This window comes from Gracilinanus agilis, chromosome 1 (assembly GCF_016433145.1).
Source record: "Gracilinanus agilis isolate LMUSP501 chromosome 1, AgileGrace, whole genome shotgun sequence".
NCBI lineage: Eukaryota > Metazoa > Chordata > Mammalia > Didelphimorphia > Didelphidae > Gracilinanus > Gracilinanus agilis.
Window position 1 is genome coordinate 284,135,601 of NC_058130.1, and position 18,359 is coordinate 284,153,959.

An 18,359-nucleotide genomic window follows, 5' to 3' on the forward strand; every position below is an offset into this window, starting at 1 on the left:
TTAGAACACATTTTCCAGTATGTTGGCTCTAATCCTGGGAGATTTTTTCCTAGTCACATATACATAATAAAGGTAGGAATGTGGGCCAGGACTTTGAAAGACAACAACCTGGCACTCCAAGTTAGCTTTTGTGCTTGCTCAGGTTTATTTGCATGGCAGGACCCAGAAGATTTGTGGTTAAAGGAGTATGGAGCCTCCGACTCTTTGAGTCCTTTTGAGAAATATTCTTCTACCCACCTCTAAACATAAATAATTTGAGGAGGAATAAAAGTCAACTATTGTAGGATTACTATTGTAGGGGCAGCTGGGTGGCTCAGTGGATTAAGAGCCAGGCCTAGAGACTGGAGGTCCTAGGTTCAAGTCTGGCCTTGGACACTTCCAGCTGTGTGACCTTGGGCAAGTCACTTGACCCCTATCGCCCACACTTACCACTCCTGGGCTAAGGACTGTCCCTAGCCTGGATAAAAAAGGAGGAGGGTTGGGCGTGGGGCTAGCAACCCCACCCTGTAAAAACTACATCTGCTAAAGAAACTGCAACCTAAAGTAGGGGTAGCTGGGCTAGCTCAGTGGATTGAGAGCCAGGCCTAGAGAGGAAAGGTCCTAGGTTCAAACCCACCCTGTAAAAACTACATCTGCTAAAGAAACTGCAACCTAAAGTAGGGGTAGCTGGGCTAGCTCAGTGGATTGAGAGCCAGGCCTAGAGACGAAAGGTCCTAGGTTCAAACCCGGGCTCAGACACTTCCCAGCTGGGTGACCCTGAGCGACCCATTGCCTACTGGTTGTGGCCCTATGCTCCTAGAATGGAGTCCCAGGATAAAAAAAAAAATTATAGGATTAAAAATTAATAATGCCAATACTCCAAGGATTATTTCTTATAAGATTTAATAATAATTTAAAACCAATGAAAAATAGCTTCAGTAAAGAGAAAAGAAACTTCCCAGATCTCACACCCTGGAGAGAGCCCAGAGCCTCCAAGGGCGGGGTCTCCAGCAAATTTATTTCCCAAATTCAAAGATACCAGGTGAGGACACAACTCAACAGGATGCTGGATAATGCAGCTCAGGTACATCAAAATTCCACCTACACATTCTCCCCAATGGATCATGAAAACATAACTTATAAAGTTATAACTTTAACTTATAAAGTTACTTTAACTTATAAAGTTATAACTTTAGTGGTACATACAATTTTACAGCTTCTAAAGGGAAATTACAATAATATGGAGATAAAGGGAAAAGAAAGAAAAAGAAAAAACAAAACCAATGTTAAGTGCATTGATAAAAAGCCAATTTTGGGACAGTCCCCTTTGGCATAAAAGTATACATTCAAAACAAATGAATAGTTTGAATTCACCATAACTCAAAGTCCACTCTGGATTTTTTTGGTGCAACGTGTGGTCTTCTGTAGGCATCTTTGTGGGTGCCTTCTCCAAAAAGTTCACCTTCTGGATTCTGGGAGGTAGTCTCTTGTTCCAAATTAGGCTCAAATTCAAATCAAAGTTCACAATAATAATATAGTCCCCCCTGAGGAGGATAATAACACGTTTCCCCTGAGGAGGATGCAGAAATGCATATAAGAATCACACAGGTCAAGTTATAAGGCATATGAATCAATTATCAAAACATCAAAGAATCCAAAGAAATTAAAAAATAACCTCTGAGTGAAATATAGATGATCAAAAACCATGAAAAAATTATAGGAAGAAGGGGAAAAATTCACAAATCACAACGGGTTCTTGTAGCGATCCATGTCTGATAAACCTGCAATGACAATCACTCACTAACCCAATTTAGCATCCTGGACTACAGTAAGTTGTCAACATCATAAAAGAAAATAGAAAAAGAGACTAGATCTTGAAACAAATGGGAAATAGCATTCCCTAGTCTGACTTTTTTCTTTGCTTTCTAGGATAATGGAGCCAGAACAATCGATGTTATATACTTGATAGAGCATGTGGTACAACACATGTTAAACAGCCACAACCTTTAGTCGCACATATGATCAAGTCCTTGCACTCTTTGCACAGAAAGTCATCAATCCCTGTAGGATTGGTTTGGTCTCTTTTTTACCTTTTGTGCTCTTGTGATACTTCATGGGTTAACTTCTGTGCTCCTTTGTGGTCCATTTCTCCTTGATTTAGATATATTCATCAAGAAAAAGTCTCATAATATTTAAATAACTAGTTGCCGGTTGCCATAATCCAAAGCTTTTTGAGTACGCATTTATATGCTAGGCAAATGGAATCTTAGCTTATTCTATTGCAAAAATCAAAACAGTTAAAAAATCTTTTTAATACTGGTGACATGTGCTTCAGATGCAAAAAAAATGAGAGGAAAAAATCAAATACTGTATGGCACATGTAGGAAGAAAAACAAAAATATTAAAAATGTGTATATTTCACAATCACAGAGGTAAAGTATGGGGGCTACTTACAGAAAAATAAGATTCATTTCCTCTTTAACTTGCCATGATTCGCAGTGTAAGTGCAAATGAGGTAAATAAAGCAATGGAGGTATAGAAGCAATAATAAATTCTAGAAAATACAAAAAAATTAACAAAAGGCACAAAATGTTACAAAAGGCATATCAGGTCCATATAGGTCACAAATACAGGTTTTCTTTTTTGAGGTAGCATATGGGTTGCCCTACAAGAGCAATTTGTTCAAGTATAAGGATCAACCAAATACAGTGCAACAAAGTAATACAGATCCAGCAATAAGGAAGTCTTATTAATCAATAGTCAAATTCAGTAATGGGCAAACTGTGGTCTCCTGAAATGTGCTATCTGGCCATGCAACATTATTCCTAATCTGATTAATACAATGAGTAGGATACAATACAATGAAACTTCAAAAGAGTTGCCTTAGAAACAGACTGACAAATGAGCATTTCCTTTCCTTTGGCCTGCTCTAACTTTTTTAAAAAAGTTTGCCCATCACTGCTCAAATACAATCAGTACCGGCAATTATTCATTATCAACAGAAGGTATAATCAGTCACATTAGTTGCTGTGTGACAAATACATGCTACAAGTTCTTTTATATCTAGCAAATCTTGCAACCTTGGAGGAGATAGATTTCAACAAATTCCAAAACACAAACCTCTGTAGTGCTGATAAAAATACTCTGGGTTCAAAATATCATCCAGAAGCCAGTAGACTTCATGGGAAATGCTCCCTCTTGGGAGTCACCTAGGGGTGTCATGCCCTCTAGGAATACCTTCGCACCTCTGTTGGTATGAGATTGACACTATAGTCTCATCCATTACATTTCTATAAAGCAGAGGCGGGGAATACAAATATTGCTAAAGCACTTTACTTCAGTTACCAAATGGACCCTTATATCTTATTACACACAAATCAAAAGCAAGCAGTCAAAGGTAGTGGGGCTATAAAAACCCCTTAAAATCGATTAAGTCTCCAAAAGTTGCATACAGGTTGATGGACCACTTTGTAATGTGAAAACTAGAATGGTACAAATAAAGATAGTAGGAGGGTAGATAGGCACTGTATTCAAAATCTGTTACTTCTTCTTTCCTACTATTTGGAGGGGAGACAAAACTGAAAAGGATTAACATCAACAAAAACAATAGAGTCTAAGGGGCACCACCTTCTGGCCCATGTGGAGGGACATTAGCACCCTGAGTATTTTGTGGATGAGCTCTATTTAGGATATACTATTGTGGGGTCATTTCTTTTGAGTTATCATTTGCCTGATTTATATTTCTAGAATTGTTATCAGTCTTAAAGTTGCAATTCCTGAAATCATTTTTGTAATTATTATTTCTATAACTGTTTCTATAGTTATTATTCCAGTGGATATTATTTTTGATTGCCTGGAATAAATTCCTACAGTTCATCATTATGTGGCCCTTCTTTTGACAGAAGTGGTAAGTAAGGGGGGCAGCTGGGTAGCTCAGTGGATTGAGAGCCAAACCTAGAGACGGGAAGTCCTAGGTTCAAATCTGGCCTCAGACACTTCCCAGCTGTGTGACCCTGGGCAAGTCACTTAAATCCCCATTGCCTAGCCCTTACCACTCTTCTGCCTTGGAGCTAATACACAGTATTGACTCCAAGATGGAAGGTAAGGATTTTAAAAAATGATAACTTACAAAAGCTATTATGATTTTGGGGATTTGGATATTTCTTTGAATGTGCATTAGCTGCTGTACTACTGTTTTTAAAAAGCTGTAACTTTGGAAAGACCTCCAGGAATTGATGCAGAGTGAAAGGAGCAGAGCCAGAAGAACATTGTACACAGAGACTAATACCCTGTGATAAAATCAAATATAATGGACTTCTGTATTAGCAGTAATGCAATGACCCAGGACAATTCTGAGGGATTTATGGAAAAGAATGCTACCCACATTCCGAGGAAGAACTACAGGAGTGGAAACACAGAAGAAAAACAACTGCTTGAACACATGGGTTGAGGCGGACATGATTGGGGATGTAGGCTTGAAACGACCACACCAATGCAACTATCAACAATTTGGAAATAGGTCTTGATCGATGACACTTGTTAAAACCAGTGGAACCGCGTGTCGGCTATGGGGGGGGGGGGCGGGGAGGAGGTTGGGGGATGAAGGGGAAAGTAAGAACATGAATCATGTAACCATGGATAACTTTTCTAAAAAATAAAAATTAAAAAAAAATCTGTTACTTGATGAAAAATAATGTACACTCACACTGTGGATCATGCCAAGTTAAAAAAGAAATAGACCTCAAATTTGGGTGAGAAACCTTTGTATTGTGCCTCTCCTTGGGTAACACAGTGTGTTGCTGATTGTGAACTATATATTTTGGATTTTTTGAAATTTTATTATTGTTTTTCATTGTATGTGCAATAGAGTATTTGAATTTTCTTTTTTCTCTTATTTTTTGTACTTGAAGCACAAGTTACCAGTATTAATGTTTTGTTTTGTTTTTTGCACTAGGGTAAGATTAAAATGTCCATTAGCCCTAATGTCAATGCATAGCCAAAAGCTTTAGAACATGGAAATCTACCATTGATCATTAAATATCATGAGACTTTGATTAATAATTGTGTCTGATTTCAGAAGAAGAGATTACAAAAGAGCCAAGGAGCACAAGGTCAAAGAGACCAACCAATCCCAGTGGGATCTATGAGATTCTATGCCAAGACAGGGGACTTGAACTTATTTGGGGTTTGAGAACTCAGCTTTTTGCAAAGGCAGACACAGGATTCCCTCGTGCCAGATCCAGACCTCTACCAACTACCTTAGTTTGGCTGCCATTTTGGCTCTCCTATCCCTGAGAGCAAAGGTAAAATCAGACCAGGGAATGCTATTCTCTATCTAGGCCCTTTCCTGTCTTTCATAGTGCAGCAATTTTCTGTAGTCCTGACTGCTGATTGGGTAAGTGCATAATTGCTACTATAGGCTTGTGGGATATAAATCACTTTAATCGGACCCTGATTTAAGGTCCTGTTATAGGTTTGTTCTTCTTTACTTTAGAATTTTTTACACATAAAACTTCGATATTTTATGTTTCATTCATAAGTTATTTTTTCTCTTTTCTTTGTGGTTTTTTTTATGTTTTTGATTTTTCTTTTGACAATTGATTCATATACCTCATAACTCAACCAGGTATCCCTGGGTGATCCATGTGTTTGTCAACATCCTCCTCAGGGGGGATTGTATTATTATCCTATAAAGTTTACATTCTTTTGAGAGTAATTTTAATATAAGAAATTTGCTACCTCCCCAAATCAAGAAAGTGAACTGTTTGGAGAAGGTTCCCTGGAGATGCCTGTAGAAGCCACACTCTGCACCAAAAGATCCAGAATGAACTTTGGGATGTGGTGAAATTGAACTTTGCAGGGGGGCTGAACACATTTATTTTGAATGTACACTCTTATGCCAAAGGGAACTGCCCCCTAATTGGCTTTTTCTCAATGCGCCTAAGATTGGTTTTGCTCTCTTTCTCTTTCATTTCCCTTTTATTCCCAAATTATTGCAATTTCCCCTTAGAAAGTGCAATATTGTATGTACCTCTAGTTAGAACTTGTTAAGAGATATAAGTTGAGGAAACTAGGTATGTACATGTGGGAGATTTCTACATGCTCATTTTCCAATGGAATCACAGGGGGGGTTGTGTAATTAGGATTTGTTCCCCAGGACTCTAAATCCCAGCTTCCAATGTTCCCTCTCACATTATGTGCTAACATAGGAAGGATATAAATTTTGTCGAGCTCCATCCCTGGCTCTCTTCTCCCTATGATCATGGCTGCAGATGCAGATTTTATGCCAGCCAGGAGAATCTACACATGTGGATTTGTTAGATAACTAGGTTTGAACTTCTATTTCTTTTAGTTTATTTTCTTTCTACTTCAAGTGATTATTAATAAACTTTATAAATATAATACTTGGAGTTATTAGATATTAATTTAAATCTTACACCAAAATTCCTCTTTCTCCATTCTTTCGCACTATGGCCATGTAAATTCTCAACCTTTTCCCTTCTTAAATGGGCATCTTGCTCTCATGAAGAGTTAGAACTTAGCCATTTCTACAGCAGCAGGCAAAATCACCCTAGACCTACCTGTGTACTTATAACCTTCCCTACAGGATGGGGTCTGACCTCAAGAGAGTAAGAACCCTATTCACTCCATCCCCCTACCACTTTCATTTTTGTTTTTGGTGAGACAGTGAATGGCATGCCATAAGCAGAAAAGGACAGATTTCAATTTCTATAGCAGATTCAAAGCAGATCTGCTAACATTATCTTGCCCTCCTAAACCCACTCCTCTTCTGATAGTGCCTTCTAGCCTTCAAATCTAGGCTCCTAACTTTAGTGTTATCATGAACTCCTTAGTATCACATTTCTATATCTATAGAGTCAATCTCTCACATATGTCCTCTTCTTTCAACTCACTCAGCCAAAACCATAATAGCCTGAATTATTATTTTTGTTTTTTTGTTTTTTTTTCACCCTTGTACTTTGGTGTATTGTCTCATAGGTGGAAGATTGGTAAGGGTGGGCAATGGGGGTCAAGTGACTTGCCCAGGGTCACACAGCTGGGAAGTGGCTGAGGCCGGGTTTGAACCTAGGACCTCCTGTCTCTAGGCCTGACTCTCACTCCACTGAGCTACCCAGCTGCCCCAGCCTGAATTATTTTAATAACCTTCTAACTGGTCTTTCTCCATACTAATCCATCCTCCAGGCATTGGTTAAAGTAATTTTCTTAAAATGGAGGCTTGATAAAACCATTGCAACTAAGATTAGAAGAAAAGGAGAAAGCTGGGGAAAATGTTTTGATTAATATGGAAAGATGTTTTACATTATTACACATGTAAAAAAATATGTATATCAGATTGCTTTTGTCTCAAAGAGAGAGGAGAAGAGGAAGGGAGGATAAGAATTTGGCTCAAAGAAAAATGAGCATTAAAAATTGTTTTTTTCAGGGGGCAGCTGGGTAGCTCAGTGGATTGAGAGTCAGGCCTAGAGACAGGAGGTCCTACATTCAAATCTGGTCTCAGACACTTCCTAGCTGTGTGACCCTGGGCAAGTCACTTAACCCCCATTGCCTAGCCCTTACCACTCTTCTGCCTTAGAACCAATACACAGTATTGATTCTAAGATGGAAGATAAGGGTTTTTTTTTAATTGTCTTTATCATATAATTGAGGGAAAAAATAAAATATAATAAAAATAAGTCTGACCATGTCATTCTCCCCCTAAGTAAACTCTAATGGCACCCTATTGATTCCAGTAAACTATTATTCTATATTTATCTGCTCTTTAAAAAACTTATACTATACATACTTTTTAGAACATGGAGTATTATTTATAAATTACAAATTTATAAATTATAAATAAGTAAATATATTAGAGTACATGTTTGAAAGTATTTCACTGACAGAGGTACATGATCGAAAACTGTCCTCTGAGCTATTACATTGGGCTGAATCTATTAACATGAAACCAAGAAGCACAAACGTAAAGTCTAACATTATTCAAACAGTAAGTGTAATATTACAAGATGAGAGAACCACAAATTCACGGTGAGGGTGCCGAATAAGCTGATATGAGCTTGGGCTACAGTTAGAAGAGTAAAAATTTTAGGAATAAGGTGACAGTCCCTTTTTTACTACAGCCTGGTCCAACTAGAGAACATCTAGAATAAGATAATTAGGATGGTGAAGAACCTTGAATCCATGTACCTTTAGAATCATCATGGAGGAGGGGCAGCTAGGTGCCTCAGTGGATTTAAAACCAGGCCCAGAGATGGGAGGTCCTGGGTTCAAATGTGACCTCAGACACTCAATCCCTATTGCCTAGCCCTTACCACTTTTCTGCCTTGGAACCAATATACAGTATTGAATCCAAGACAGAAGGTAAGGGTTTAAAAAAAAACAGAATCGTCATTGGAGGCAGAGCCAAGATGGTGGTTTAGTAGCAGCAAAAGCACAAATTACTCTATACTTCCAAAACAATCTTTAAAAAGTATTTCAAAGTGATAGGAATCAAAATCCAACAGCAAGATGGAATCAGGGGGCTCTCCTACTGAACACAACTTGAAAGATAGTCAGAGAGGCTTGATTTTTAATGGGATAAAGGAGAACTGGAAGCAAAACTGCATACCAAGGAGTGCTGGCTGATCACCTTCTCCCCCAAACGCCAACAAATATACTGTGCTGGATTCTGACCCTGGACATAGGTAAATTTTGGAAGACCTGGGCTACCTCAACAAAAAAGCACCTCAAATCCTCCCCTCAAAGTTCCATGTCATGGCACCAGCCCCCAGTGAGGTGCAGAAGTTCATACCCCTGGGCTCTTTCAAGCTTCCACTGCTAGACCCAGCCCCTGGGCCAAACCCTGCAAGCCAGAAGAGAATCAGTAAGCAGCTTTCAGAATTCCCAGTTCACAGGTTAAAAAAGAAAAGGCTTTAGAAAAATGAGCAAACTACATTAAAAAAAAAAAAACATTTAACCCTCAAAAATTTCTACAGGGACAAAGAGCAAAGAATAGAACCAATAGGATATGGTGAGATTCAAGCAACTACATGCAAAACTTCCCCAAAAATATGAGAATTTAAAAATCAAATAAAACAAATTGAAGAAAAAGGGGAAGAAAAGGGGGAAAAGAAACGAAAGTAATGCAAAAACAAAATAATAGCTTAAAAAGCAAAATTAGTCAACTGGACAAAGAGGCACAAAAATCCAATGAAGAAAAGAGTACCATAAAAAGTAGAATAAAAAAGGAGGATCAAAAGGTCATGGAAGTCTTTATAACAAAAAACTCTGACAGGGGTCTAATTACTCAAATATATAAGGAGTTAAATCAATTGTATAAAAAATCAAGCCATTCCCCAATTGATAAATGGGTAAGAGACATGAATAGGCAATTTTCAGATAAAGAAATCAAAACTATCAATAAGCACATGAGAAAGTGCTCTAAATCTCTAATAATTAGAGAAATGCAAATCAAAACAACTCTGAGGTATTACCTCACACCTAGCAGATTGGCTAAAATGAAAGAAGGGAAGAGTAATGAATGCTGGAGGGGATGTGGCAAAACTGGGACATTAACGCATTGCTGGTGGAGTTGTGAACTGATCCAACCATTCTGGCTGGCAATTTGGAACTATGCTCAAAGGGCTATAAAAGAATGCCTGCCCTTTGATCCAGCCATACCATTGTTGGGTTTGTACCCCAAAGAGATCATAGATAAACAGACTTGTATGAAAATATTTATAGCTGTGCTTTTTGTGGTGGCAAAAAAACTGGAAAATGAGGGTATGCCCTTCAATTGGGGAATGGCTGAACAAACTGTGGTGTATGATGGTGATGGAATACTATTGTGCTCAAAGGAATAATAAACTGGAGGAATTCCATGTGAACTGGAAAGACCTCCAGGAATTGATGCAGAGTGAAAGGAGCAGAGCCAGAAGAACATTGTACACAGAGACTAAAACACTGTGGTAAAATAGAATGTAATGGACTTCTGTACTAGGAGCAATGCAATGACCCAGGACAATTCTGAGGGATTTATGGAAAAGAACGCTACCCACATTCCGAGGAAGAACTACAGGAAGAAAAACAACTGCTTGAATACATGGATTGAGGTGGACATGATTGGGGATGTAGGCTTGAAACGACCACACCAATGCAACTATCAACAATTTGGAAATAGGTCTTGATCAATGACACATGTTAAAACCAGTGGAAATACACATCAGCCATGGCAGGGGGAGCTCGGGGGGGTGAAGGGGAAAGTAAGAGCATGAATTATGTAACCATGTTAACTTTTCTAAAAATACATATTAATAAATGTTTAAAAAATGTCATGGAAGTAATTTAGTTTAAAAATTTGAATAGGGAAATAGAAGCTAATGACTTCATGAGACATCTGGAAATTATAAAACAAAATAAAAAATGAAAAAATGGAAGAAAATATGAAATATCTCATTGAAAAAAACAACTCGCCTGGAGAATAGATCTGGGAGAGCCAATTTAAGAATTATTGTACTACCCGAAAGTAATGTACCAGAAAAAAGTATAGACATCATATTACAAGAAATTACCTAAGAAAACTGCCCTAATATTCTTGAACAAATGGGTAAATAGAGATTGAAAGAATCCACAGATTGCCTCCTGTAATAAATCCCAAAGTGGCAACTCCCAGGAATGTTGCAAGCAAGTTCAAGAGTTCCCAGGTCAAGAAGAAAATATTACAAATAGCCAGAAAGAAACAATTCTGATATCATGAAGCCCCAGTCAGGATTCTATAACATAGGGCAGCTTCCATGTTGAAGGACTAGAAGGTTTGGAATAAGATATTCTGGAAGGCAAGGGAACTGAGTTTGCAATCAAGAATCACCTAATCATAAAAACTGACTATATTCTTTCAGGAGAAACTATGGTTATTTAATAAAATAGGAATTTCCAAGGCTTCCTAAAAAAAAAGACCAGACTTAAACAGAAAATTTGATGTCCAAATACAAAATTCAAGAGAAAAAATTTAATGGCTTCAAAAAGGTCAAATTGATTAAATTCTTAAATGGAAATATGATATCTATAACTCTTAAAAACTATTATCATTAGTAGTTATAAGAAGTATACATAGACAGAGGATGTGGTAGTAAGCTGTTTAGGATGATATGTAAAAAAAAAAAAAAACACCAACTGGAGTGAAAAAGAGGACCAAGAAAAATGGGGAGAGAAGTAAAAATAGGGTAAATTATATCATATAAAGAGGTGGCGGGTGGAGGGGAATATTATTGCAGTGGAGGGGAGGATGAGAGTGATAACAGGTAATACTTAAATCTTACTGTCATTGGAATTGGCTGAGAGAGAAAAAACAGCCAGATTCATTGGGGTACAGAATCCAATCTTACCCTATAGAGAAGAAGGGGAATAAGAAAGTGGGAGGGAAGTAATAAAAAGGAGGAAGAAGTTGGGGGTGATTAAAAAATCTTATAAAGAAGTAGGAGGGGTATAAGAAGAGAGATTGTGGGAAGGGGAGTAATATAAGGGAGAGGAGATGTGGGGAGTGATTAAAAGCAAAACAATGGTGTGGAGGGAAAGAATGAAAGGAGAAAGGGCAGAATTAAAAGAGGAAAACAAGAAGGAGGAGACACACAGATGATAACCATAATTGTGAATTTAAATGGAATAAACTCACCCATAAAACAAAATTGGATAGCAGAGTAGATTAAAAACCAAAAGCTTACCATATTTTGTTTATAAGAAACACATTTGAGGCAAATATACAGACACAGAGTAAAGTAAAGAGACTGGAGCAGAATCTATTAGGTTTCAACCGAGACAAAAAAAAGCAGGAGTAGCAATCATGATCTCAGACAAAGCTAAAGCAAAAAATAGAACTGATTAAAAGAGATAAGGAAGGTAATTACATCTTAATAAAAGGCAGTACAGACAATGAAGAAATTGCAGTACTTAACATATATGCACCAAACAATATAGCATCTAGATTTTTAAAGGAGAAACTAAAGGAACTTAAGGAGGAAATCAATAGTAAAACTATTCTAGGAAGGGACCTCAATCTTCCCCTATCAGAACTAGATAAATTGGACAAAAAAAAAATAAGAAAGAAGTAAGGCAAATGAATGAAATTTTAGAAAAGTTAGATTTAATAGATATCTGGAGAAAATTGAATAGGGATAAAAAGTAATAAACCTTCATTTCAGCAGTACATGGTACATATACAAAGACTGATCACATACTAGGGTGGTGTTGGTGAAACTTTTAGAGATAGCATGCCCAAACTGCACCTTCAAGCTGCCTGTGAACCCCCAGCATTAAGGCAGAGAGAGGAGGGAGGAAGTGCTTGCATTGGTCTGATGGACAGAGGTGGGGGATGTAAAAAATGTCCTCAGGCCCTGTGGATAGGGAAGTGGAACATCCTCCTCCCGCACACTGGGGCACATATGCCACATCTTTGCCAATACAGTAGTAGGGCATAAAAACTTCACAACCAAATGCAGAAAAGCAAAAATAATAAATGCAACTTTTTCAGATCATAATGTAATAAAAATTCATAGTCAATAAGGGTTCAAGGGGAGGAAAATTTAAAATTAATTTGGAAACTAAATCATCTAATTCTTCAAAACTGGTGGGTCAAAGAACAAATCATAGAAACAATCACTAATTTCATTGAAGAGAATGAGAAAGAGTAGACAACATGTCAAAGTTTGTGAGATACAGCCAAAGCAGTATTTAGGGGAAATTTTATATCCTTGAGTGTGTTTATGTCAATAAAATAGGAGAAAAGCAGATTAATGAATTGGGCATTGAACTAAAAAAAAATACCTAGGAAAATAACAAATTAAAAATCCCCAGTAAAAGACTAAATTAGAAATCCTAAAAATCAAAGGAGAAATTAATAAAATTGAAAGTAAAAGAAATATTGAACCAATAAATAAGACTAGGAGCTAGTTCTATTAAAATAACAAATAAAATAGAGTATTGGTTAATTTGATTTTAAAAAATGAAAGAAGAGAATCAAATTACCAGTATCAAAAAAGAAAAGATGATTTCACCTCTAATGAAAAAGAAATTAAAGTAATTATTAGGTGACAATAAATCCAATAATCTAGGTGAAATGGATGAATATTTGCAAAAATATAAATTTCCAAGATTAACAAAAGAGGAAATAGAATACTTAAGTAATTCCATCTCTGAAGAAGAAATTGAATAAATCATCAATGAACTCCCCAAGAAAAATTCCCAGGGCCAGATGAATTCACAAGTGAATTCTATCATACATTTAAAAAACAAATACAATACTATACAAACTATTTGGCAAAATAAGCAAAGAAGGAGTCCTACCAAGTTCTTTTTATAATACAAAACACAGGAAGACAAAAACAGAGAAAGAAAATTACAGACCTATCTCCTTAATGAACTTAGATGTAAAAATCTTAAATAAAATATTAGCAAAGAGACTACAGCAAATTATCACAAGGAATATTCACTATGACCTGGTGGGATTTCTACCAGGAATGCAAAGATGGTTTATTATTAGGAAAACCATCAGCATACTTGATCATATAAATAATCAAACCAACAGAGATCACATGATTATCTCAATAGATGCAGAAAAAGGCTTTGATAAAATACAACACTCATTTCTAATGAAAACACCAGAAAATATAGGAATAAGTGATGTTCTATTAGATGTTTCAAAAATTAAGGAGAAAAAGAGCATTTATTCTTAGAATATTACATAAGCCTGGTGTAGTAGAAAAAAAAATAATAGTTTTGGAGAATAGGATCTACAACTGAAAGGAACCTTAGAGATCATATAGTCTAACTTCCTCATTCCACCCCCCCAAAACAAGCAAACAAACAAGCAAATGACAGTACTTACCTCCCATCTTAGTATCAATGCTATAAAACGTTTTGGTTCTAAGACAGAAGCAATGGGGGTGTCTGAGGCCAAATTTGAATCCAGGACCTCCTGTGTCTAGGCCTAGCTCTATATCCACTGAATCCTCTAGTTGCCCCCTCCCCCTTCATTTTTAAGATAAATTATATCCCAGGGAAGTTAAGTGAATTCTCTAAGGAATGATGGGATTTACACCTAGGTCCTTTACTCCAAATCTAGGGCTCTTCTATCACTCAGCAGCTTAAATTCAAATCCTTGGTTACTCCTGTAGGTAGACCACTTCACCTTTCTGAGCTTCAGTTTTCTCATCTGCACAAAGTGGGGAAGTGTTGAAGTAAATTCTTTCCAAGGTCCCTGGCAGTTTAAAATCCTGTGCTATCCTAGAATATTCTTGACCTCTAACAGACCATCTTTTCCAAATTTTGCATCTCATATAATGCCCAATAAAGCCCAGTACGCCCAGCATGTAATAGGCAATTAGCATTTGTTGAATTTTTAAAAAGTTATTCATAAGCATATTCATAAGCAAGAATGATAAGAATTGATCAGTACTAATGAAATAGATCTCTATTAACTTGTGGATACTTGAGTTTTATAGATTTTAATAGTGTAGTAGTTGTCTTTCAATAACCTAGAACAAAAGCCATATTTTGTTTGACACTTAAAACAAATTGGGAACAGCACTTAACTTTGTAAAGAAATAACTAAGGCACTTGACTCACAATCTTCTGGAACAAGATCTCCTATTTTATACAGGAAACAGAGACTCAGAATTCAAGTGACTTGTCCACAGTCACACACAAAGCAACCATTAGAGTTGTGTGTGTGTTGGTGGGGAAGTGGATTAGATTACTTGATGAAAGTAATATTTTTGTAAATTCGACAGTTACTTAGGTTACCAGGATTGCATCCCGGGCAACAAACTAACAACAATCCAGTGTGTACTCCTGAAAAGGAACTAGCAGGTCAGACAATAAACTCACCCACTGAGAAAGAAGCTGTGACAGAACAGTTCAGAAGTTGTGCCTTTAACATATATACCATGTGATATGTATCCCCTATTCCATTCCATTGCTGGAGACGCACAAGTTTTTGGACTATATGATACCTCCCATTCGTTTTTTTTTTTTTTGGTTGTTTTTTCTTTTTTAATGGGGTAGTGGTGATACTATAAATTTTTTTTTCTATCTTAGAAATGAGATCCAAATTAAGCCTTTCTTAACATGTTCATCAGAAGGCCCCTCAATTCAGTATTTCCTACTAGTATTTACATCCACCCTTCTAAGGCTCCATTACCAGACCAAAAACAAAAAAAAAAAAACAAAAAAAAAAAACAAAAAACTTAAGAGGACAAGTGCCCTGGGTAACTCTAATGTAAACAAAACCAGTTCTGCTTACCTTGATCCCTTGTTGTTGGGTAGTGAGAATTAACTTTGACTCATCCAAAAGTAAAATTTCGCAATAAAATTCTTCCGGGACGGCACAGAAACAACCCATGTCTGCTTTTGACGTCTGCTGAAGGAAAACAAGAATAGAAAGGAAGGCTCTCGAAATCTTCGAATCACCCCTTTCCTACAAGGTTCTTCTCTGCATTGTCGAGTGCCAAGGAAAGAGAAAGGCAAAATAGCCCGTCCAGGATTTTCCAGTCGGCCCAAGGACTGGTTAGGTCCTCCCCGCCTTCGGAGGCGGTTATTAGGGTATCAGAAGTTGTTAGTAAACTCAGAAACTTCAGATGAATTCGACAAGCAAGACAGACGATCCTGGTACATCTCGAGTTTCCTTCTCTCCTGAAGTTAGGGGTTAGAGAAGGATGGGTGTGCAGGGTGGGAGACGGGTGAGAAAAGCTGCAGGAAACACCCAAATCTCTTAGCAATTGGGGAGAAGGAAAGACAAGCACAGGAGTCCCTGGCTGCCCTTCCTCCTCTCTCTCCTCGGACTCCCTGAAAGGACTGGTAGGCCTGGTCCACCTGAGTCAAAAGAGTGGGTCCCCTCAGGCGGCTTGGGATCCTCCTCCTCTCTCACACAGAATACTCAGCAGCCCGAGCTCCAGCTCCCGGTTTTCGCCCCGCCCAGCCGTGGCTGGGCAGCCTGGGAGGGTTCACCTCACACTTAGGGACAGAGAATGGAGGGCGGGAATTGGAGGCCCATATTTCTTTTGTGTACCAGACACCTGGCTCTGCAGAGAAAACATGTCTGCCAGAAAAGGGAGGTGGACGAAGCTGCGGAAGAGTGATGTAGCAGCGATGAGAGCCAGGGGTAGTGCAGCTGGCCCTGCTCAGGTGTGCGGAGGGGATGTCCTGAGTATGCTGCCCTGTGACTGACATAGGAGGGCTAGTCAGAGCCAAAGTGGCTGGGGGCCGTGGATTTTCCTGTTGTTACCCTGGGGAGCTCAAGGGCATGGGCATGTTCCAACCTGCGCTGTCCAGTCGCTATAACTCCCAAGGCTGCTATCCTGGGCACCAGGAAGAGGAAGCCAGTTTCTCAAAGAAGCTGCTGCTGCTCGGCTACCGAGGAAAATGCCTCCCGCCTCCGCCTTCCTCAGCTTCTCCCGAGAGAAGATAGAGAGCTGGAGGCGCAGGGAGACCAGCCCAGGAGCAGCTCTGAGGTTTGCGCGAGTTCCTGGGACAGGTTGGGGCAATTCCAGGAGCCAGGGGAAGTTACACTGGAAGACCAGTTTAAGATTAGAGCTCAGATCTTTCTTCCTGAATCCCCTGAGGCCCTGGCTAGAAGCGGGGGACAAAGAGGTAGCGGATGGCCGCCAGCTGGATGCTACCAGCCAGAGGATGGCTAGTCCTCAACTGAGTCAGTCGGCCTTGTCTCATCTGACATCTTATGGTCCAGATCAATTGGGTTCCACCATGGATCACACGTTCAATTGTAACAGTTCCCAGACGGAGAAGGCTTGGGAGAAGCAGAAGGGCAGGGTCACGATGAATAAAGCTCAGCTTCATTCCACTCCAGCCCACTCCAGCACTCCACTCCCTTCCAGCTTCCAGCTACAATGCAGACCCCGGGGGCACACTAGCTGTAAGACTGCAGTGACCCCTGGTGAGTCCTGGTAACCTGGCATAACTGAAACAGGTGCAATTTACTGATTAAAACAGACATGTTGTAAGCAAGTTAACAAATAATCAGTTTTATAGGAGGAATGAATCGGGTGGGGAAGGGAATTCAAAAAATTCACCTTCTATTATTTCCCTAGTTAAACAGTGCCAGATTAGTTATATGTATGGTCTGGAAGTTTATGACATTGAAATAAAAAAAAATAATGAAGATTTTGCTACTTTTACCAGTTCCCTACAACTTGTGACTAACTCTCCCCACTCCCCCCCCCCAAAAAAAGGCCTAACTTTGGTTTAGGAACATATGACCCATGAAATTGAAAATAATCCTTAAAATATGCATTATAAAACTGCACACTTTTGCTTGGATTCAACCTGGACGTTTGAAAATCACAGCCATCTTCTATCACCCAACCTGTGCATTTGCTACAGATTTTTAATTTGTAAGCAAAACCTAGATCCATGCAGTAGGACACCTGGTCTAGGGTAAAAGTTTTGCCAAAATAATGCATAAATAGACACTATGAATGATACTCTTTCGTGCTTTTATGTCTTTAAAGTGTAATATTTGGCTTTTACTTTTAATATCACTCTTCTATGTCTATTTGTATGTCAAGAATCATATCAGAAGCCTGGATAATAATTATATACTACTTCTCTAAGCAACAGAAAATTCAAAGTGCTTATTTTTTAGGTATTTATTTTCACAGTATTGTGCTTTATTATCACATGCTTTAAATTCCTAAATATTTAACTTTGGTTATCAGTAACAGTGGAAAGAGTAAAGGAAATAAAATTATAGAATTTTCACACTAACAATATAATTCTCAGAGGAAAAGATCATTTCTAATAATGATAATTTATGTCAATGAGGAGAATTTTATGACCAGCATTTTCAGTGACTATAGCAAGTTACAGAGAGTAAACAATTAAGAAAGTGTAATATAGGATTTTAATATTGCCATGTTGGCTTAGGGCAAACCTGTCAGTTGCCCTGGATGGAATGTTAAGGAGGGCATGAGCCACTGGGCAGATACCAACTGGCAGTTGGGCTGAGAGTATAAAAAGCCCTGGAAACCCAGAGCTGGGTTCTTCCCTGACCTGACTTCAGCCTGACCACTCATCTACCCCTTCCCCTGGGCCAGGGAGGTGGGATAAAAGGGTGGTGGGACTGGAAGAGGGTGGTTGGGAGTGAGAACGTGGGTAGCTATGATTTTAGGACCAAATCTTCAAGAGCTCCTCAATATTATTATTTATCATCATCTGCAAAATTAACTATTAGATCAACTCAATTTCCTAACCAGAGACTGCTTCACTCTGGCTGAGGTCTGCCTGCCCTCAGTCAGCCTAGACCTTCCAAGGACCTTCTACCAGCTTAGCTAGATAATCAAAAAAACAGATTTTAGTTCCGTCCCCAATTACTAATA

General features: G+C 38.4%; 1 protein-coding gene across 1 annotated transcript in view; it reads right to left on the reverse strand.

Moving 5' to 3' along the window:
• The window catches only part of EPB41L4A (erythrocyte membrane protein band 4.1 like 4A), a 235,407-nt gene extending 220,040 nt beyond the window's left edge, over window positions 1-15,367 (reverse strand). Inside the window, exon 1 of the mRNA XM_044662157.1 lies at window positions 15,269-15,367. Coding sequence (XP_044518092.1) covers window positions 15,269-15,367 — 99 coding nt within the window. The remainder of the gene's footprint in view (window positions 1-15,268) is intronic.
• Between the last annotated feature and the right edge of the window lie 2,992 nt (window positions 15,368-18,359).